This window comes from Rattus norvegicus, chromosome 3, assembly GCF_021556685.1.
Source record: "Rattus norvegicus strain SHRSP/BbbUtx chromosome 3, alternate assembly SHRSP_T2T, whole genome shotgun sequence".
In the NCBI taxonomy this organism is placed as follows: domain Eukaryota; kingdom Metazoa; phylum Chordata; class Mammalia; order Rodentia; family Muridae; genus Rattus; species Rattus norvegicus.
In genome coordinates, this window is record NC_141536.1 from 15526418 (window position 1) to 15549104 (window position 22687).

The window sequence follows — 22687 nt, forward strand, 5'->3', positions numbered from 1 at the left end:
ACTAACCTTGTTTTTTTTTTTTTTTTTTTTTTTTTTTTGGTTTCTGTAATTCTGCTTCTGGCTAACTGATCTTGTTAACTGAATATGTCAACCCAAGATCTAACTTTTGTGCTTCAAATCTCACCTTGAGAAGACTTGGGACTGTACTCAGGTCCCAAACGCCTAGGCAGGCCAGCTAATAAAGACGTTCCATTGGTTTGAACCACTGTGTCCAAGTGACCTTCTCGGTGGATACCTCACAACATCACAGTAATACCCCAGTGCCTGGGTGCCAACTCTGTTACTGTTCTATTGCTCTGAGGAGATACCATGACCAAGGCAACTTATAAAAAAAGAAACATTTACTTGGGAGGACTTAGTTATAGTTTCAGATGGTTAGTCACTGACTGTCCTGATTATCGTGGTGGGGAACATGGTGGCAGGTAAGCATGCTATGGAGCAGTAGCCTGAACCTCAGGCAGCAAGCAGAGAGAGACAAGGCCTGGCAAGGGCTTTTGAAACCTCACTGCCATCCCTAGTGACACACCCCCTCTAAACAAGGCCACACCTCCTAATACTTCCTAAACAGTTCCACTGACTCAGCCAAATATTCAAATATATGAGCTTATTGGGGCCATTCTCATTCAAACCACCACAGGAGGTCAGACAGGATGCTTCACCTCACTGCTGTGAGGACTGAATTCTTTCAGTCCATATGTTTAGTAAGCACCTCCCATCAGCACATTTTGGACACAAAAATTGAAAGACAAGTCAGGCCTTGTCCCTAAGTTCATCCTCCAGTGCAGGAAACACAAGTGATAAATCAGGTCACACATCAATGTTACATCAAGTAATAACTGCTGTTCTGAAAAGAACAAGCAGAAGGAGAGAGAGAGATGAAGGCCCTGCTAGCCCAAGGCAAGCCCTCGCAGAGGACTAATGTGACCAAAGGCTGAGGGCACAACTAGGCTGAGGCCAGAGGCTCTGAGAGTGGTTTGAAAAGGTGGCTAGAATATAGCTGCGGAGGCAGGGGAAGGGGCAGGAGAAAGCATGGCCAGACTCTGGGGTAGGGCACTGTGGGCATCAGGAGGAAAGCTGGAGCAAGGAGCCACTGGAATGAGAATGGACTCTTGCTGAGGATTCGCTTTAAAGTATTGTGTGGGCAGCATAGAGGACGTTCCTACAGAAGCCCGAGCTGGATTCCCTGGGACTCTGGTTACAGAGAGTTGTGAACTAGCCACTTGACATGGGTATGGGAACAGAACTTGGATCCTCTACAAGAGCAATACACACTTTACCCTCTTCACTACTGAGCTGTCACTCTAAACTTTTAGACATACTGAGGCCCTGCAGAACCCGACTAAATGAATATGGAAGCCCAGGATGGCACAGCTGCATGGCACGGCCCTGTAGTTGACATGGACCCTCCGTATGGTGGGAGACCAGGAAGAAGTGGGCTTGTCAGGGAACAGCCATGGGTCTGCAGAGAAACACGGCCCTTGAACAGTGCTCAGAGTCAGGCTGGAAGTCACCCAGTGTCAGCATTCCCCAAGGGATGGAAGCATCATGGGAGGCCAGCTCTGCTCCACTAAGGGATCATGTCTTGTCAGACCAGCAGCCAAATACAGGCTGCAGGAGAAGGTACGTAAACATACAGACGGTGGGAGTAAACAGAAAGGAGGGAAACTCATCACACACGCTGTGTCCACAGCTGGAGAGTGTAGTGAGCAATGTGGCTGGCTTTGTAGACATGTCAGCAGCAGGTCTAAATCTTCACCAAATGTGCTGTGTGTGCTCTGTAAACTGGGCTGAGCCCTGCTCCTTGTCTTGCTCTGTGTGCTTCCCAAAGTGGCCAACGGTAAACCAAAAGCATCCCTTATCCATCACGTGCTCTCCTACTGTGTCCATATGTGGCATTCCCAACCTGTGACTCCCTTTGCACCCTGTGACAGCATCACTGTCCCCACCAGTTCCATGTCACTTACGGCAAACTCCTCAGGAGTCACTTTCAGAACGTCGAAGACGACAGCATCGTAGCTCTTGCTGGCATGGTCGCAGCTCTGGCCCTCCAGTGAGTCGGAGCTGCTGCTGCCCTATGGAGAAGGCAAAGAGATATGCCACCTGGTTGGTCTGGCCTAAGGCTGCCGCCACCCCAAACCACCCCAGAGAGGAGACAGTGAGTGACACATTCACATGATCAAAGATGTCTGCTGCTTGTCCCTTTGCTCTGTGCTAGGCTCTGAAACACTACATATACCGCCTTAGCTCTCTACCTATACATGCTATGATGCCCATTGTACAGATAAGCAAGCTGAGCTGATGCTATGTCTCCAAGCTTTCTTACCCATGAAGCCAAAAGCCAGAATGTGAACCCAATTTTCTATCTGAACCCCCAAAATGGGTTGGATCATTACCCTTACTGCTTCTGGCCAGCAGTGTAATGACAGGAGAGTCAGAGCCCAAGGCTGGACTGCAGCTCAGTGCAGAACACTCGCCTTACATGTTCAATGTCCGGTTCTGTCCCCAGCACCCCAGAAGTGAGAGAGGTGCCCTAGCCTAATTCTCACTCAGAAAAGGCCTCTAGACTGGGACCTGGGGAGCTCTCCATTCTGGTTTTTTTTTTCCTTTTAAAGATTCATTTCGTTTATGCATATGTATGTGAGCCATGCGTACATGGGTGCTCAGAGAGGCCTGAAGGCCTCAGCACCCCTGGGGCTGGAGTTACAGGCAGTTGTGAGCTGCCTGACACGGGTGCTGGGAGGCACACGCAGGCCCCTGCAAGCTCAGCCAACACTCTTAACTTGGGAGCCATTTTTCAGTTCACCTTCTTCCTAGCTAAGTAAGGGCAGGACATGGTAAGAGGCGTGGGATCTCTGGCTCAGAGGGTGGCTGCACACACAAGCTTGGCTGTGAGCTGAGGGTTAACTGTAGAGACTCAGCAGTGGCAGGGAGCAGGGTCCCTGTAAGGGTTACAGAGTCCTGCAGGGGAGGACAGGGGCCTCCCACAGGGAACAAGGGGAAACCCCCCAATCTGGACAGAGGTCATGGTGCCCACCCAGGGGAAGGTGCATAAAGTTGGACACGCCTTTAATGTGACTGCATTCCCTCAAGTTCCTCCTGGGTACTCCAGCATGCTTCCCACCCAAACCTGTGCCTGTTCACAAATGGTTTTATTCCTCCCAAATCATGTACTTTCTGCTCATTCCACCACCTTAGAGCAGGGGTGAAAGAATCTGCTTTTGTTAATTTTTTCTTTATTTCAGTTTCTAAGATGGCCGGATCTGGGAAAATGTTGTCTTACTGGAAGCCAGACTGTTTGGGGATCACGGAAGAAAGCTAACAGTTATGACAGTGTAAGGGCAGAGAGCTGAGAAGAAATGCAAGCAGCCACCTGAGGCCTGGGCCTGAGGTGTCTACAGGTGAGTCTCCCACACTGAAACCCCACCTGGCCTCAGAGGACAGAGCCCTGTGCTCTGCAAGCACACAGGCCTGGATGAAATGCCAGGCCACCTGGCCCCAGGCACTCACTTCATCTTGCTATGTCTCATCAAATACAAAATCATATTCTTAAATCCCAAATCCTAGACAGCAGCACAGGTTACTAAGCAAGCCAAAACCACCACTGCCACCACCTCCCTCCCCAGACATGCTGGCTCGGGGTGTGCGACAGGTGTTATTTCCAAAGTTCCTTTAATGGAGGAAGGCTTTGTCCCCTGAGAATAATCTAATCTGAAGAAAGCTGAGGAGAAAGAGACTGGCCCTGTGCAGTTAGAACTGGCCAAGATCTATATCTATGAGCTTCACCTGCTTCAAGACATGGCCCAGTCAGGCTGACAGGGCAGTATGTTAAGGACACCAACTCAAAAGTCAGGAAGAGTGGGTTTCAACGACCTCCTGCCCAGGAGGAGGAACCACAGCTTCTTCTCCCCTCTGTGCTTTGGGTTCCTCATCCAAAATCTTACGAAAGGGTGCATGGCTGACAGGGTTACCGTGGAATGAGAGAGCCTGAGGAGCATGCAAAATACTGAACTATGGTGACCTAGGTACGCGTGGAAGTGAACACGCCATCAGACACATGGGGTTGCTAAGCACCTCAATTTTACAGGCATGTATTCATTCCAAAAACTTATAGCCACATACATGGAGGCCTTGAACAACACTAAATCTGTAAGTGCTCAAACTCCATGCATATATATAATGCTTAGCACAGAGCCTACATGTGTATATAGACCCTCATGTGTATACAGAGCCTACATGTATACAGAGAGCCTACATGTGTAGTTCCACATATTCTGGGGCCTCTCCGATGACTAATACCTAATACAAAATCAATGCTGTGCAAACAGTTACTGCTGCCCTTTAGAGAACAATGACCCGACAGTCTGCACATACCTGGTGCAGGACTGATTTTTTTTCTGAACATTTTTTTATGCACAGTGGTAGTCCCATGCATACAGGGTTGAACATGCACAGAGTAGCATATGACTATACACATCTACACACACGCGCGCGCATGCGCCAAAGAAGGATGCTTCACTCTAGAGAGAGTGCAGGTTATAGACACAAAGAGAAGTGTGGCTCCTCTGTACTGTAGTCTGTTCCTGGGACATCAGGCCTTAGGGCATTTTTTTTTTTTTTTTGGTTCTTTTTTTCGGAGCTGGGGACCGAACCCAGGGCCTTGCGCTTCCTAGGTAAGCGCTCTACCACTGAGCCAAATCCCCAACCCCTTAGGGCATTTCTTTAACACTCCAAACCCTCAGGTAAAGGGTACCTGTTGAATCAAAGCTGCCCCAAACCTATCTGCAGGTGAGTGACAGTGGTGATGAGGATGACTCAGCACTCCATGGACCGACCCTGGCCTCCTAGAGAACAGCATCCACTGGGCTGGAGAGATGGTCCAGTGGTTAAGGACAAAAACCTGCAGTTTACGCAGCACCCATAACTATAACTCCAACTCCAGGGGCTGCCCTCCTCTGGCCTCCATGTGCACTGCAGTCATGTGAACATGCACATATAATTTAAAATAAAATTTTAAAGTCTTTAAAGGCATCCAGAAGTTTTTGATTTCAAGACTAGAGATAAATCCAAGGAAAAAATGTTTGAAACCCTGATAAGAAAATGATTCCCTGGCCTCTGGTTAGTTAATCTGAGGTCACTTCAGAACTGCCTGTGGGAAGCTCAGATTCAACCCTGCTTCACCCACATGCTGAGGAGCCAGAACAACACCCCAGACACAGTGGCACCAGCCTGCAATGGCACCCCTCCTGGGTGACTGTGTCATTACTGAGCTTGGAAAGCAATCCCAAACCGCACACAGAGCGCCTGCCCAGGCCGTCCAGGCCACTGGTTCTCGAGGCCATCTCCTAAGAAGTAGGTAGGTAAGTATGGGCCAGCTGGATCAGCTTCTGTCTGACCTCATCTTGGAATGCAGCTTCTTTATAATTAACAGTAGCTTTTTCTGAGAAAGATCTGAGCCCTTCTTGCCACCAAAATCGAACATAGCACTTGCCATGGCTGGACTGAACAGGTATTTGTCTTTCTTTGAAGAGAACAACTTCAGAAAACACTGCCATCCACAGGGCTAACTGTCTCCTAGACTGCTCGTCTGGAGTGGCGGGACCTAAGAAGGCCTGTATCATGGCCAGGGCCCCATGTCGTGACCTCTTCCTCCTGCTACCCTCCCATAGCCCTCATACCTGTGGAGTGGCAGAGGTGACCAACACGCTAGCCATCAGACCATTCCTCTTGTACATAGTCTCCAGGCCGCAGGGAACTTCGGCGCCACCTCTGCTGGTGACATAACCTGGCTGAGAGGTCCTGTAAGGCAAAGGAATCCATAAAACCCTGCTCTGAGCCCATAGGACCACGCCATCAGAAAAGTAGGAACTGGTAGCCTTCGAGCTCAGGCTAGAGCCTGTGCCTGTTTCCCTCCATGGAAAATGGTGTGTCTGGGCCATTAGTGAGCTCATACAGAAGGCAGCATTTTTTAGACAAATACTGGCGTCCAACAGCTGAATGCATTCTGCTTCCTTAGCTCTTCTGGTAGCGCTCACTCACATCTATGCCCGACCATCCTGCCCCTTGCAGATCACTGGGTCCCACCTCTGCAACCATCCCAGGGTGCCTGGCCCTCACAAGCCCCAGAATGTGTAATTCCAAATGAGATGAAGGTTGGTGAAGAAGCCAGACACCGCACTGTGCTATCACAGCTGATCCCACGAAGTTTTCACCAAGGATCATGTGCTCAATTCCTCTAACTCATCTCCCTTCCACTATCCCAAGGGAGGCCTTTAATTCTGCCCATTTCCTATGGAGGAAAACTGAGGCTCATAGAGGTCATGCTCTGGTGCATATGCTTATTCTATCCAGCAGCAGTATGTCCCAAGAGCCACCTGAAGATCTGGTCTGGTTATTCTGGCTGGACTGCTTATGTGCACAGAGTATCTATCGCCTCCCAGAACACTGAAAGTCACCAACAGCTTCTCAGCAGAAGAGCAGGGAGATCTAGGCACAGCACTTACCAGACAGTGGGTGCCTTGAGCTGGGGTTGCAAGGGGTAAAGATGGCTGGGAGACAGCAAGAACAGAACCCACAGAAAAAATGCAGCACAGGTGAGAGAAGCAGACTAGACCCAGCCATTTATGGCAAGTACTGAGGGATAATGTAGCTGTCATCAGGGAAGGGACATAGAGGTGGAAGAGGTCTGGCAGGAAAGTGATAAACTTGACTCAGGGCATGGTGAATCTGGCAGATGAGAAAGTCCACCCTGGAGGGGCTACAGAGATGTTCAGAGGTTAGGAGCATGCACTGCTCTTTCCAAAGGACACAAGTCTATTTCTAAGCACCCAATCAGATGGCTCACAACTACCTGTAATTCTAGCTTCAGGGATCCAATTCCATGGGGCTCCATGGGCTCCACATATGTGTGCACATTCATGCACGCATGCATACACAGACACACACACACACACACACACACACACACACACACACACACACACACACACACACACAAACTAATAAGGGGAAAGCCCTCAGGGAAATACAAACCAAACCACAAAGACACAACTTAAGACCAAACAGGATGGCCAGAACTAGGACAACAAAACCCAAATCAAGCTAGACTATATCTAATGTTTTGGGGGGGTCTGGTGGGGGTGGGTGAAGTCTTTGGGCATTGCTGGTGCTATTCAGAACACAATTTGGTAGCTTCTTGACTGGTTAAAAACCACCCTGTGATCTGATTCCCAGGTGTCTACTACAGAGAAGGAACACATCCGCAGACTCACAGAGGATGCCTATCACAGCATTACTCCCCATAGCCAGCCTGGAACCAAGTCAGTTACCTATCACTCAGCGAACACCAAGGCAGTGTGAGCTAACCACACAGCATGCTACTACTCAGCTATGAAAAGAAATGAGATGCTACCACAAGCCACAATATGATCAAACCTCAAAAACACTACACTAGTGAAAACAGTCAGATTCAAAGGAATGTACAGTGTGATTCCATTTTAGGAAATTCCCAGAAATGGCAAATTTATAGGGGAAAAGTGCCTGTGGCAAGAGACTGCACACAGACACAGAGTGCTTTTGAGGTGATGAGAGTGTTCCAAATCTGAACGATGACAAGAAAGCCCAAAACTGTGGGACCTGGGACCTGGGACTGTTAAGCTGCAATGCATGAGGCACCCTGCGCTGCATAATGGGACCTCACCTGACCTGCCTGCCATTCCCTTTGAAGTGACAGAGTGAACACCATGACAAACTGAGAAGGGAACGTTAGTTACTATGGAAGAGATGGGACCCAGAACCAAGGGAAAACCCTCCCAGGTTCCTCCCAAGGCCCTTCAACAGAATAGGGGTCCCAAAAAAGATGAAAAATAAACCCAGCTCAAGGGCGCAGCCATAGCAATTTGAGGCCACGCCTCTTAGGCTGCCTCAAACCAGCCCAGCCAATCTGCTCCAAGTTCAAGGCTGAGGTACATGTTGCTCCTATCTGCATGTGCCTGGCCCTCTGTGGGTCTCCTCAGGGCAACCAGGCCTGGACCCCAACCTTCTGAGTACAGACCAAACCAGAACACTCTGAAGTTGTCCTGGTGCTTCCTCCAAAGGATGCTGTCATGGCCAAGGAAATGACTCAGTGGGCAAAGGCATGTGCTTACTAACAAGTCTGAGGACCAAAGTACAATCCTTGTGACCCACTTTGTAAAATGTTATCCTTTGACCTCCACATGCATGCTATGGCACATGTGTGCTCATGCAAGCGCACTCACACACACACACACACACACACACACACACACATATAATGTTAAAGGGAGGAATGTGCTGCCAGCCCCACCCTCTCCTCCAGCCCCATTTACAGATGGGCACTCTACGCACCATTGTCAGCACCCATCCTGAGGGAGGCACTGGCTAAGCATCACTCACACCTTGGCCATAGAGCCCCAGGAGGTACAGACCACTCAGATCAGACAGTAGGAACTACTTGAATTTCTGGGAAACTGAGGCCCCATAAGTTCAAATCCTGGACAGTGTCCCAGGACCTGAGCTTATATGCATCCTGATACTGTCTCCCACCACTGCGCAGGAAGGGCATGTGAAACACTTATGCAGGCCAGGTCAGCTGCTATGACTTACTGTAATATTACTGTCAGTGTTATTACTTACTGTAACATTAATTGTGTCCTTCCCTTACAAGCTTCTATTTACACATTTTTATTCTCTTTTCTTAGGCAAACAATTGGCTTTATTTTTTGTTTGTTTTGTTTTATTTTTCAAGATGGGGTTTTTCTGTGTAGACCAGGCTAGCCTTGAACTCATGTCCCAAGTACTGGAATTAAAGGCAGGCACCACTATGCCTAGGGTTCTGTGCTTTGTGAGACGTCCTACCCATGTGAAGCCCATCATATTTTCCATAGAAGGCAGAAGCTAGAAAGAAATACTTGTTTCTGGACTGACCCCTACGGGTCTTGACAGAAATAGCCTCGCTGACAGACGGCAGCTCTCAAACAAGAGATAAATCTATGTGCAGAAAATGGCAGAAGCGATCGGACAGAGCAACACAAGTCTCATCCAGGTCAGGTCCTGAGGCTGCTGAGTACAGCTCCTGTGTCGAAGGCCATGGGCTGTGACCTGGCAGGAGGCAGTGGGCAGACAGGCTAGGGCACAGTAGAAGGACACGTAGACTACAGGGAGGGGTGCATGGAGCTGTACAGGGGGAGTGAGGGGCTGGGGTTACAGGTTCTCCCTGGAGGTACTGGGAACCCTTAAATTCAAGATTGTGAACAAGTGGTAGCAAATTCCATTTCAATTTTATTTCTATTGTGTGTGTGTGTGTGTGTGTGTGTCTGTGTGTGTCTGTGTGTGTCTGTGTGTCTGTCTGTGTGTGTGTATCTGTGTTTGTGTGTGTGTGTGTGCATGCGCACACACACCCTGTGTATACTCAGATATACCCTCAGAGGCTAGAAGAGAGCAGAGTCCTTTAGAGCTAGAGTTACAAGCAGTTGTGGGGCTGGGAACGGAACTCAAGTCCAGGAGGGGAGCAGAAAATTCTACTAATCTCTGAGTCTTGTCCCAGCTCAGCATGCATGGACTCTGAAGGAATGGGGCAGGTCTAGTTTTCCTGAGCATTAAGTGTGTAACCAGGGCATTAAAAGGGCCAATATGGGCCCACTAAGAAGAGCCACAGTGCTGGTGTGAAGCATGAGGAGGGGTCTTCCAGGTCAGGAGATGGGAGGTGGGGCCTCGAGCATGCGAGCACAGCAGAAAACATGGGGCACTGGGTACCTATGGCACACAGCAGAGGCCCCTTCTCACCTCCTCAGCTGCGTCCTTGGGTTCTCACAGGTGCTGGGAAAGGAAGCCTGTGTGGCCACAGCATCAGTGCCTGCCTCTGCTCTCCCTCATCTGTCAGAAGTGAAGTGTTCACCAACCCTTGTTCTGTGCAGAGGATTCCAGTCCTGGACCCTAAGGATCGCAGATACAGCTTGGCCCTCAGTGCCTCTGCCACAATCTGTTACACAGAGGCTTTGCCCCAGGCTTTGGAGCCAGGATTTATGTGCATTCTGTAAAACCCATTTGTGGTGGTCTGAATGAAAATGGCCCCCATAAGCTCACAGGGAGTGGCACTCTTAGGAGACATGTCCTTGTTGGAGGAAGTGTACTCCTAGGGGTGGACTTTGAAGTTTCAGGCAGTCAAGCCAGGCCCAGTGTCTCTTTCTTCCCACTGCTCGTGGGTCAGAATGCAGAAGTCTCAGCTCCTCCAGCACCATGTCTGCCATGCTTCCCACCATGATGATAATGGACCAAACCTCTGGACTGTAAGCTGGCCCCAAACAAATGTTTTCCTTCTAAGAGTTGCCATGGTCATGATGTCTTTTCACAGCAATAGCAATACTAAGACAGTATTTTGCAGATGTGAATACAGTGCCCGAGGGAGAGGGTTTAAACTATTATGTTTTCACGTCTGCACTCTCTGTATCCGTCGGGAAGGCAGTATCTGCTTCTTAGTTTGGACATAGCAGCCTGTACACACAAAACCCCATTCTTCCCTCCCTCACTCAACCTCTTTACCTCTCAACCCTCCCCCACCCCATCTCCTGCATACACAGGCAAACACACTCTTGCTGCCAACCCTCCTGGAAACCCAAACAATGCATGAGTAAAAGCAGTTCTCATGATGTAATTCCTTAAGAGCGTGGCAGCTGTTATCAGACCCACAGAACAACCCCACGTCTTTCTCTGCTCATTACAAGAGTCTGGTCTTACAGGGGGAGGGGGAGGGGGAGGGGCACTCCCAGAGAGGGTAAGGAAAAGCCCAGATGCAGCCCTGGGCGCCTTCCAGGCAAAATGCTCCTCAACACTTTCGGCTCAGGAAACCACAGGATGGCCTGAGATGAGCAGGCCAATGAGCTGGCCCTGTGAGGGAGAGAGAATAATCACTTTTTCCTAAGACAGTAGAGGCTGTTTCAAAGAAAATACACACAACTAGGCCTGCCTGATTACAAGAGTATGATTTCTTCCAAATGTTGCAAGCAAGTATGAAAATGGATCCTAAACTGGGTGGGAGAAAGAGTCGCATCCAGGGGTGAACTGGGATGTGCTGTCGCGGTCACTGCACTGGGAGCAGCACTCTTTGCTGGCTGCTGAAGCTAGCATTCACAGAAGCTGTGTGGAGGACCAGTGGGGAGGAGCCTGAGTCTGCTCTGCTTCTGCCCTTCCACCAGCACTCTCTATTTTAGGAGTCATAAGCATGGGCCTTCTAGAAACAGGGCCACAGTGAGTCAGACCTGCTGTGGCCAATGGGCTTCAAAGGGAGCTCTGGGAAATGAGTGAGGAGACGCCCACAAAAGCCCTGGAAACATCCCTGTGAGGTGCCGCCACCTCGGAAGCCTGGCTGGAAGGCTCCCTTCTGTGCTGTTAAGGATCAGAGTCTAATGCTCTAGGCCTCTCTCCAACTCTCGACAATTTTTTTTTTCCGGAGCTGGGGACCAAACCCAGGGCCTTGCGCTTGCTAGGCAAGCACTCTACCACTGAGCTAAATCCCCAACCCCTCTCTCCAACTCTCTAGGGCCCTCACTCAATCACATATTTGATTTTAATGGTTCAAAGAACATCTGCCTTGGGACTAAGCAGTGTCACCTGAAGGAAAGGCCATACATAGTCTCTGCCTGGCAAGTACAGAGATAACTCTGTGCATCACTGTAGCCAAGTCTCCTCCCAACGCCCAAGCCACCCAAAGCAGCCCTCCACTATGCCCCTGCCTCCACACAATGACCCTTGCCAACGTAGTCAGAAACAAGGTGTATAGTAAAGGGGTGCATTCTCCTACACACAAAACCTCGGCGGGAGCCCCTTTGACAAGAGCGCTCTGCACTGGGACGCTGGTGCTGGCTCGGCTCACACTGAGGCTCCTGTTCTCATTGGCTGCTCCTCCTTCTGAGACCAAGTTCCTCTCCTGGAAACCACAAGGGCAGAGGCAGGGTGTTGGATCTGGAAACGCGTGTTCCTTGACAAACACCATAAGTACTGTCCTTAACAAGTAGCTGGGCACCCCGCCCCACAAGAAGAGGGAAAATGTGCAGCGAGGACAAGGCAAGTGGGCAGCTGGCGCAGACAGAGGCACACAGGGTCAGTCACCTGTGAATAGAGGCTAAGGCAAGAGGCTCAACCAGTCCTCCAAGCTCTCGCAGCCCCATCACACACTCTACAGGGCCCTGTGGAGTGAAAAGTATGTAAATGTCCACAAGTGTGTGAGGACAGGTGACATTTTCACAACACTACACTGTATGAAGTACACCTCCATATTTGCTTTCTCCTCTCCAAACCTTGCAGAAAGAAACAAACAGACTTAAAATATGAATGAAAGGGTTTCAGCTCTGAATCCAAGGAAGGAAGACTGAATGGACAAGCAGGACTAGTTGAGGGGAAGGAACTGTGGGTGCCGGGCATGCGGTCTCAAGGTCGTTTCCTTTCCACTAACAGCATACAACAATAAATACAACAGCACAAACAGAATGGGTCTGCAGGGAGATTAAAGAAATGTACAGAAGCCACCTGAAAAAAACTATAAACTCTCACTGAAAGGTTTTAAGGGCCTAAGATGGGTCAGAGGCAAAGGCCACCAAAGCCTGACAACCTGAGTTTGGTCCCTGGGAACCATGTGGTAGAAGACTTCTGTAAACTGTCTTCTGACCTCCACATATACAGCATTTAAACACACATACAAATAAATGTAATATTTTTATTAAAGAGTTCTAGGGGCTGGGGATGGCCCCATGGTTAAGAGTACTCACTGCTCTTGCAATGGACCAGGACCACTGCCAGCACCCACGTGGTTGGCCCCAACCATCTATAACTCCAGTTCCAAAGGAGCTGACGCCCTCTGCTGGCCTCCATAAGCAGTGCATGCACTCAGTACACGAATTCATGCAGACAAAACATCGTACACATAAAATAAAAATACATTTAAATCTTCCTTTTGAAGAAGATAAAAGACTTTTCACCGCCTTGGAGACAATACCACAAATTCATCAATTCTTCCAATTAATCTATAAATAAAATAAATGCACCTTTACTTTTGAGCCAAAGAAGCTTCCTTTTGGAACTCAACAAATTGATTCACAATTTTTATCTGGAATAATAATGAAAAGTATCTTTAAAAGTCTTATGGTGAAAATAAAAGTGTAATCAGAAGCACACTGTCCTGTCAGGAGTTCACAGCCAAGGAAAGGTCCTGAATCAGATGAACAGATCAGCCTTGCGGAACAGGCTTGGAATGTCACTTAGGACTGCCATGCAGTCAAAAGCAGTTCAGATAGCAGAGGAAGACACATCATTTCAAAATGTTACTATTCACTTGGGGAGGGCAGACACTCACTAAAATCCTTATCTAATATTTATAAGAACAGTGTTTGTCAAGCATGGTGGCACACACCTCCATCCAAGCACCTGAGACACGGAGGCGGATCTCTCTGAGAGTGAGGCCAGCCTGGTCTACAGAGTGAGGTCTAGAACAGTCAGAGCTACATAGCCAGACCCTGTCTCAAAAACCAACAACAAAAAAGCAAAAGCAAACAAACAAACAAAAAGAATAAATGTTTGGCAAGGGAAATATTTAAACAGACCAAAAAAATTAAAACATTTGAGGAAAAACCAATTCATGTGTTTTTAGTCTTGGAAGAAAGAAGTCCTCACTGAGGGTCACAAGAATGGCAGGAAGCCAAGGAAACCAGTGACCAGCATGTACATGAGTGTGTGTGTGTGTGTGTGTGTGTGTGTGTGTGTGTGTGTGTGTGTGCGCATGTGCGTATGTGTGTTCTGTCTAGTTTGCTGTAGTGTTGGGGATGGACCTGGGGCCTGCTGGGTACTAGGCGGATCTTCTGCCACTGAGCCACCCTGGCCCAACTGGCAGATTTAAATATGTTATAAGCTTAACTCCAGGATAGAAAAGGAGCATGGAAAGACCAAAGGCAGCCAATAAAGTCAGGAAAAGGTTTGTGGGTGACATGGCAGGTGATGAATTAGCACCTTTGATGTGGAAGGTCCCCTGGGTGCCCTGGCTGGGCTCCTGGCAGACATGGCACCTTCGTGCATGGAAACATGAAGATCCACAGAGCTGAGAGCACAGCATGAGGCTTTGGCTGCACTCAGCACGGCAGGGACCATCAGGACAGGCTACCAGGCCTGCGCCAAGAGGCCACTGATTCCAGCCCACATGTGTGCTTCTGTGCCCGATTACACTGCACATCTGTGGCAAGTAATGAGCAGTGGATTAGCGACCCAGAGCATTGGGACTTACAGACAGGGAAAGATGCCCACAGCTCAGGGCCTGCTCGCAGCAACACACTCACCAGCAACAAACATTTGCCCAAAGTCCTGTTTGTATTGGGCACTATCCTGGAGTCCAGGGGCACAGCAGCAAGGAAGAAGCCAGAAACCCCTCAGTAGACAGCAAATATGGCATTCGGTAAATACACGGCTTGTTAGCAGGTGACAGATGCATAATAAAGAAGAGAACAAGGGAGGCACGTGAGCAGGACCAGGAGAACTGGCTTACAATGCGTGCCTCTCACTAAGAAAGTGCTATTTACTCATGCTTGAGACACATGCACACACATGATGAAGACATACAAAAAACCTGTTAAACTAACATCCCTGCCTCCCAAATTCAGGTGCACTTGAATTTTCTACCGTTTTGTACACTGCAATGCTGTCTATTTATAATAGGTATGGAAAACACTTGGAGAAACACAGCACCTACCAGGTAAAAGTAGTTGCAGACTTGAAGGGTGGCTCACTGGATTAAAGACAGCCTCTGGGTGAGGAGGCCCAAGCTCTACATGGCAGTTTGGTGCCACCTGGTGGCCAGTTGCTTAAATAAATACTGGTACTCCAACAGTGCCAAGTCAGATTTACCAAGGTGTACAATAGTATGAAGTCATGTCTGTCCTCTGGGCAGTGACAGTGAAGGACCAGGATGTCAGAGCCAGGGTAGAATTTGTTTATCTGGCTTGAATTTTAAATCATAGGTATTTAATGATTCATTTATTTTTTTACAAATTAATTCATTGCAACTGTCGATATTCATCCACTCACTCAGCACTGGACTGAGTGGAGTGAGAGGAAGGCTAGCAGCACAGAGCCAGAGACCAGGCCATTAGCCGTGGGTGGTGGACTCGTAAAGGAGTGACAAGCCTCGGGATTTCTCAGATGTGGGGCTGGTCTCAGTGGGAGTGCCTGGAGTGAGACCGGGAACCTGGAGTGTAGCTGGTGGGGTCTCTAGAAGAGAGACGAAAGATCAGTAAGAGAAACGAGAGGTCAAGAAGTGAGAATCTGACCACAGTGGACAACAGCATAGCTTAGTTCTTCAGAGTCGGGTAAGTGACTGCACATACACACACACACACACACACACACACACACACACACACACACACACACACACGCACGCACACAAACACACACACACACAAACACACACACACAAACACACACACACACAAGCACACGCACGCACAGCCACACATGCACACGCACACGCCAGAACTTAGATCCTTAAATCCCCAAGAGGCTAGTTATATCTTGGTGAGGAATAGGAAGAGGGTTTTAAGCTTTTCTGAGCCCTAAATCTGCAGGCTGCAAGGAGGGGCCCCACACAGCCAACACATGCCCGCTGTCCTGATGGAAGAAAGCCATGTCAGCACAGGAGAGGGACATCAGGAGTACTGGATGCCTGACGGAACAGCAGAGTGTGCCTGGAACAGAGGGAAGAATGGCAGACGCAGAGGAGCTCGATGGGGCATCAGCTCAGTCTGCCAACGGTGCCTAGTGCAGCTCTGTGTTGGAAGCTGCTTGTTAAACAGTCACAAGTTCCTTAAAACACCACAGACCTGCTGTATACAAAATAGTGAGAGGCTGAAGAGAAAGGCTGTAACACACCCCTGTAAGGGAAGGAGTGGAAGGACGGAAGAGGTGGGGAAATGGGAGCTCCATACCTAGGACCTTCACCACAGGCAAAGCTGTGTCTGTTACAGTTCTGTTTACTGCAGACGGAGGCTGTACTGTCTGAGTCCGAGTTTTCAACAGACTAGGTATCCCCTGTGCAGCAGTGGCTGAAACTACAAGTTAGTACTATCTCAAAAAGGATCGGAGAGATGGCTAACAGCATGTTTCATAGTTGGGCGGGGACTTGAAGTCATGGCTTTTGTTTAGCCAGTCTATTGGGTTTGGCTGTGCGTTATCTTCTCAATTAAAACAGGAAATCCGCGGTTTTTAGTTGGAGCCCGAACCTCGCTCATCCCAGCCCACAGCTCCCTGCTCCCAAACCCGGTGGGAGAGAGCGCTCACCGCCCAGACAGGTGGGTACTCGTGAGACTGCAGGGCGGGAGAGACCTTAGATACAAGCATCACCAACAGAATACAAGAGATAGAAGAGAGAATCTCAGGAGCAGAAGACTCCATAGAAATTATCGACACAACTGTTAAAGATAATGTAAAACAGAAAAAGCTACTGGTCCAAAACATACAGGAAATCCAGGACTCAATGAGAAGATCAAACCTAAGGATAATAGGTATAGAAGAGAGTGAAGACTCCCAGCTCAAAGGACCAGTAAATATCTTCAACAAAATCATAGAAGAAAACTTCCCTAACCTAAAGAAAGAAATGCCCATAAACATACAAGAAGCCTACAGAACTCCAAATAGATTGGACCAGAAAAGAAACTCCTCCCGTCACATAATAGTCAAAACACCAAATGCACAAAACAAAGAAAGAATGTTAAAAGCAGTAAGGGAAAAAGGTCAAGTAACATATAAAGGCAGACCTATCAGAATTACACCAGACTTCTCACCAGAGACTATGAAAGCCAGAAGATCCTGGACAGATGTCATACAGACCCTAAGAGAACACAAATGCCAGCCCAGGTTACCGTATTCAGCAAAATTCTCAATTAACATAGATGGAGAAACCAAATTTACACAATATCTTTCTACAAATCCAGCCCTACAAAGGATAATAAATGGTAAAGCTCAACATAAGGAGGCAAGCTACACCCTAGAAACATCAAGAAACTAATCGTCTTGCAACAAAGAGAAGACAAGCATACAAACATAATCTCACATCTAAATATGAATATAACAGGAAGCAATAATCACTATTCCTTAATATCTCTCAACATCAATGGTCTCAACTCTCCAATAAAAAGACATAGATTAACAAACTGGATACACGGGTTGGGGATTTAGCTCAGTGGTAGAGCACTTGCCTAGCAAGCGCAAGGCCCTGGGTTCGGTCCTCAGCTCCAAAAAAAAAAAAAAAAAAAAAAACAAACTGGATACACAATGAGGACCCTACATTCTGCTGCCTACAGGAAACACACCTCAGAGACAAAGACAGACACTACCTCAGAGTGAAAGGCTGGAAAACAACTTTCCAAGCAAATGGTCTGAAGAAACAAGCTGGAGTAGCCATTCTGATATCGAATAAAATCGATTTTCAACCAAAAGTCATCAAAAAAGATAAGGAAGGACACTTCATATTCATCAAAGGAAAACCCCACCAAGATGAACTCTCAATTCTAAATACCTATGCTCCAAATACAAGGGCACCTACATACATAAAAGAAACCTTACTAAAGCTCAAAACACACATTGCACCTCACACAGTAACAGTAGGAGATTTCAACACCCCACTCTCATCAATGGACAGATCATGGAAACAGAAATTAAACAGAGACATAGACAAAGAGAAGTCATGAACCAAATGGACTTAACAGATATTTATAGAACATTCTATCCTAAAACAAAAGGATATACCTTCTTCTCACCACCTCATGGTACTTTCTCCAAAATTGACCATAAAATCGGTCATAAAACAGGCCTCAACAGATACAGAAAGATAGAAATAATCCCATGTGTCTATCAGACCACCACGGGCTAAAGCTGGTCTTCAATAACAATAAGGAAAAATGCCCAGTATACATGGAAGTTGAACAATGCTCTACTCAATGATAACCTGGTCAAGGAAGAAATAAAGAAATTAAAAACTTTTTAGAATTTAATGAAAATGAAGGTACAACATACCCAAACTTATGGGACACAATGAAAGCTGTGCTAAGAGGAAAACTCACAGCGCTGAGTGCCTGCAGAAAGAAACAGCAAAGAGCATATGTCAGCAGCTTGACAGCACACCTAAAAGCTCTAGAACAAAAAGAAGCAAATACACCCAGGAGGAGTAGAAGGCAGGAAATAATCAAACTCAGAGATCAAAATCAACCAAGTAGAAACAAAAAGGACCATAGAAAGAATCAACAGAACCAAAAGTTGGTTCTTTGAGAAAATCAAAAAGATAGATAAACCCTTAGCCAGACTAACAAGAGGACACAGAGAGTGTGTCCAAATGAATAAAATCAGAAATGAAAAGGGAGATAAAACTACAGAATCAGAGGAAATTCAAAAAATCATCAGATCCTACTACAAAAGCCTATATTCAACAAAACTTGAAAATTTGGAGGAAATGGACAATTTCCTAGACAGACACCAGGTACAGAAGTTAAATCAGGAACAGATAAACCATTTAAACAACCCCATAACTCCTAAAGAAACAGAAGCAGTCATTGAAGGTCTCCCAACCAAAAAGAGCCCAAGTACAGATGGATTCAGTACAGAATTCTATCAGACCTTCATAGAAGACCTCATACCAATATTATCCAAACTATTCCACAAAATTGAAACAGATGGATCACTCCCGAATTCCTTCTATGAAGCCACAATTACTCTTATACCTAAACCACACAAAGACCCAACAAAGAAAGAGAGCTTCAGACCAATTTCCCTCATGCATATCGACACAAAAATACTCAATAAAATTCTTGCAAACCAAATCCAAGAGCACATCAAAACAATCATCCACCATGATCAAGTAGGCTTCATCCCAGGCATGCAGGGATGGTTTAATATACGGAAAACCATCAACGTAATCCACTATATAAACAAACTGAAAGATAAAAACCACATGATATTTCATTAGATGCTGAAAAAGCATTTGACAAAATTCAACACCCCTTCATGATAAAAGTCCTGGAAAGAATAGGAATTCAAGGCCCATACCTAAACATAGTAAAAGCCATATATAGGGGCTGGAGAGATGGCTCAGTGGTTAAGAGCACCCGACTGCTCTTCCAGAGGTCATGAGTTCAATTCCCAGCAACCACATGGTGGCTCACAACCATCTGTAAAGATATCCGATGCCCTCTTCTGGTGTATCTGAAGACAGCTACAGTGTACTTATATATAATAAATAAATAAATCTTTAAAAAAAAAAAGCCATATATAGCAAACCAGTAGCTCTCTCCCTACTTATTCAATAATATAGTTCTCGAAGTTCTAGCCAGAGCAATCAGACAACAAAAGATCAAAGGGATACAGATTAGAAAAGAAGTCAAAATATCACTATTTGCAGATGATATGATAGTATATTTAAGTGATCCCAAAAGTTCCACCAGAGAACTACTAAAGCTGATAAACACCTTCAGTAAAGTGGCTGGGTATAAAATTAACTCAAATAAATCAATCGCCTTCCTCTACACAAAAGAGAAACAAGCCGAGAAAGACATTAGGGAAATGACACCCTTCATAATAGTCCCAAATAATATAAAAAACCTCAGTGTAACTTTAACCAAGCAAGTGAAAGATCTGTATGATAAGAACTTCAAGTCTCTGAAGAAAGAAATTGAAGAAGATCTCAGAAGATGGAAAGATCTCCCATGCTCATGGATTGGCAGGATTAATATAGTAAAAATGGCCATTTTACCAAAATCAATCTACAGATTCAATGCAATCCCCATCAAAATACCAATCCAATTCTTCAGAGAGTTAGACAGAACAATTTTCAAATTCATCTGGAGTAACAAAAAACCCAGGATAACTAAAACTATCCTCAACAATAAAAGGACTTCCGGGGGAATCACTATCCCTGAACTCAAGCACTATTACAGAGCAATAGTGATAAAAACTGCATGGTATTGGTATAGAGACAGATAGACCAGTGGAATAGAATTGAAGACCCAGAAATGAATCCACACACCTATGGTCACTTGATTTTTGACAAAGGAACCAAAACCATCCAATGGAAAAAAAGAGCATTTTCAGCAAATGGTGCTGGTTCAACTGGAGGTCAACATGTAGAAGAATGCAGACCAATCCATTCTTATCACCCTGTACAAAGCTTAAGTCCAAGTGGATCAAGGACCTCCATATCAAACCAGATACACTCAAACTAATAGAAGAAAAAGTGGGGAAGCATCTTGAACACATGGGCACTGGAGAAATTTTCCTGAACAAAACATCAATGGCTTATGCTCTAAGATCAAGAATTGACAAATGGGATCTCGTAAAACTGCAAAGCTTCTGTAAGGCAAAGGACACTGTTGTTAGGACAAAACAGCAACCAACAAATTGGGAAAAGATCTTTACCAATCCTACAACTGATAGAGGGCTCATATCCAAAATATACAAAGAACTCACGAAGTTAGACTGCAGGGAGACAAATAACCCTATTAAAAAATGGGGTTCAGAACTAAACAAAGAATTCACAGCTGAGAATGCCATATGGCTGAGAAGCACCTAAAGAAATGTTCAACATCTTTAGTCATAAGGGAAATGCAAATCAAAACAACCCTGAGATTTCACCTCACACCAGTCAGAATGGCTAAGATCAAAAACTCCAGCAACAGCAGATGCTGGCGAGGATGTGGAGAAAGAGGAACACTCCTCCATTGTTGGTGGGATTGCAGACTGGTACAACCATTCTGGAAATCAGTCTGGAGGTTCCTCAGAAAACTGGACATTGCACTACCTGAGGACCCAGCTATACCTCTCTTGGGCATATACCCAAAAGATGCTCCAACATATAACAAAGACACGTGCTCCACTATGTTCATAGCAGCCTTATTTATAATAGCCAGAAGCTGGAAAGAACCCAGATGCCCTTCAATGGAGGAATGGATACAGAAAATGTGGTACATCTACACAATGGAATATTACTCAGCTATCAAAAACAATGACTTTATGAAATTCATAGGCAAATGGATGGAACTGGAAAATATCATCCTGAGTGAGGTAGCCCAATCACAGAAAAACACACATGGTATGCACTCATTGATAAGTGGATATTAGCCCAAATGCTCGAATTACCCTAGATGCATAGAACACGTGAAATTCAAGTAGGATGACCAAAATGCAAATGCTTCACTCCTTTAAAAGGGGAACCCTTTTAAAGAATCCTTTAAAAGAATACCCTTGGGAGGGAATAGGGAGGCAAAGTTTAGAACAGAGGCTGAAGGAACACCCATTCAGAGCCTGCCCCACATGTGGCCCATACATATACAGCCACCAAACTAGATAAGATGGATGAAGCAAAGAAGTGCAGGCTGACAGGAACCGGATATAGATCTCTCCTGAGAGACACAGCCAGAATACAGCAAATACAGAGGCGAATGCCAGCAGCAAACCACTGAACTGAGAACAGGACCCCCGTTGAAGGAATCAGAGAAAGGACTGGAAGAGCCTGAAGGGGCTCGAGACCCCATATGAACAACAATGCCAACCAACCAGAGTTTCCAGGGACTAAGCCACTACCCAAAGACTATACATGGACTGACCCTGGACTCTGACCTCATAGGTAGCAATGAATAGCCTAGTAAGAGCACCAGGGGAAGGGGAAGCCCTTGGTCCTGCCAAGACTGAACCCCCAGTGAAAAGGATTGTTCGGGGGGAGGGCGGTAAGGGAAGGAGGATGGGGAGGGGAACACCCATAGAGAAGTGGGGGAGGGGTTAGGGGGGATGTTTGCTTGGAAACCGGGAAAGGTAATAATAACTGAAATGTAAATAAGAAATAACCAATTTAATAAAGATGGAGAAAAGGAAAAAAACAGGAAATCCATTTTTTATTAAGAAAATTTAAAAATTTTAGACTTTAAAATTTAAAGTCAAAGAACATTCTAGATAAGAAACTACACCTTTCTGTGATTTCTTCTTTTGAGATTGTGTTTACAAACAAAGCTGTTTTAAAAGAAGACATGAAGCCCGTGGAAATAAGCCTGAGATGACCCAACCCCAGCTTGGGCCAGGTTTGGGGGCAGGGGTAAAAATGTGGCCTGGTCAAGGAGCAACCCAGAGATGATCACCAGTTCAACACTGTGTAGGCCTGGGCAGGCAGACCACACCCTAACAACCTCCGCCCAGTGCCTGGTGCCACAGTGTGTGGGCAGGGCATAGCGCTTCTGAGAAAACCCTGGGATGATCCAGACACCAGAGACCGCAACCCACTGAGCTGAGCAAGGAGACAGTAGGAAAATAGAAAAGAAAGAGAAGCAGAAGATATGTGCGCAACGAACAGAGACAGAGCTGGGGATTCCCAAGTGTGGGAATAGCCAGTGGTACCACCTAAGACTATGCTGAGGTCCTGGCCTGTTGTGCCACTAAGGGCCATGTCTGGATCTGTGGGCCTGCTGCAGCAGGGGTCTGATACAACAGCTAGGCAGACATCCCTGGTCTGGGCTACCTCACAGGACCATGTTGATGTCTGAGAGCTTTGTAGAACTGGCCCCACCCCTCGACTGGACAGCATGGGAGAGTGGCCCTAAGGGGTGAGAGCAGGAAAGCTGACCCCAACCCTAGCCAGCTGTAGTACTCAGGAGAGCAA

The 22687-nt window shown here is 46.7% G+C and overlaps 1 protein-coding gene across 36 annotated transcripts in view; it reads right to left on the reverse strand.

The window, feature by feature from the left end:
• Nucleotides 1-22687, reverse strand: part of Ralgps1 (Ral GEF with PH domain and SH3 binding motif 1) — a 236831-nt gene that overhangs the window by 196891 nt on the left and 17253 nt on the right. For all 36 annotated transcript variants that reach the window (XM_087645656.1, XM_087645638.1, XM_087645637.1 and 33 more), the window contains 2 exon segments: nt 5676-5796; nt 1965-2072 (listed from right to left, as the gene is read on the reverse strand). In XM_087645656.1, coding sequence (XP_087501782.1) covers nt 1965-2072; nt 5676-5732 — 165 coding nt within the window. In that variant the 5' untranslated portion in view covers nt 5733-5796.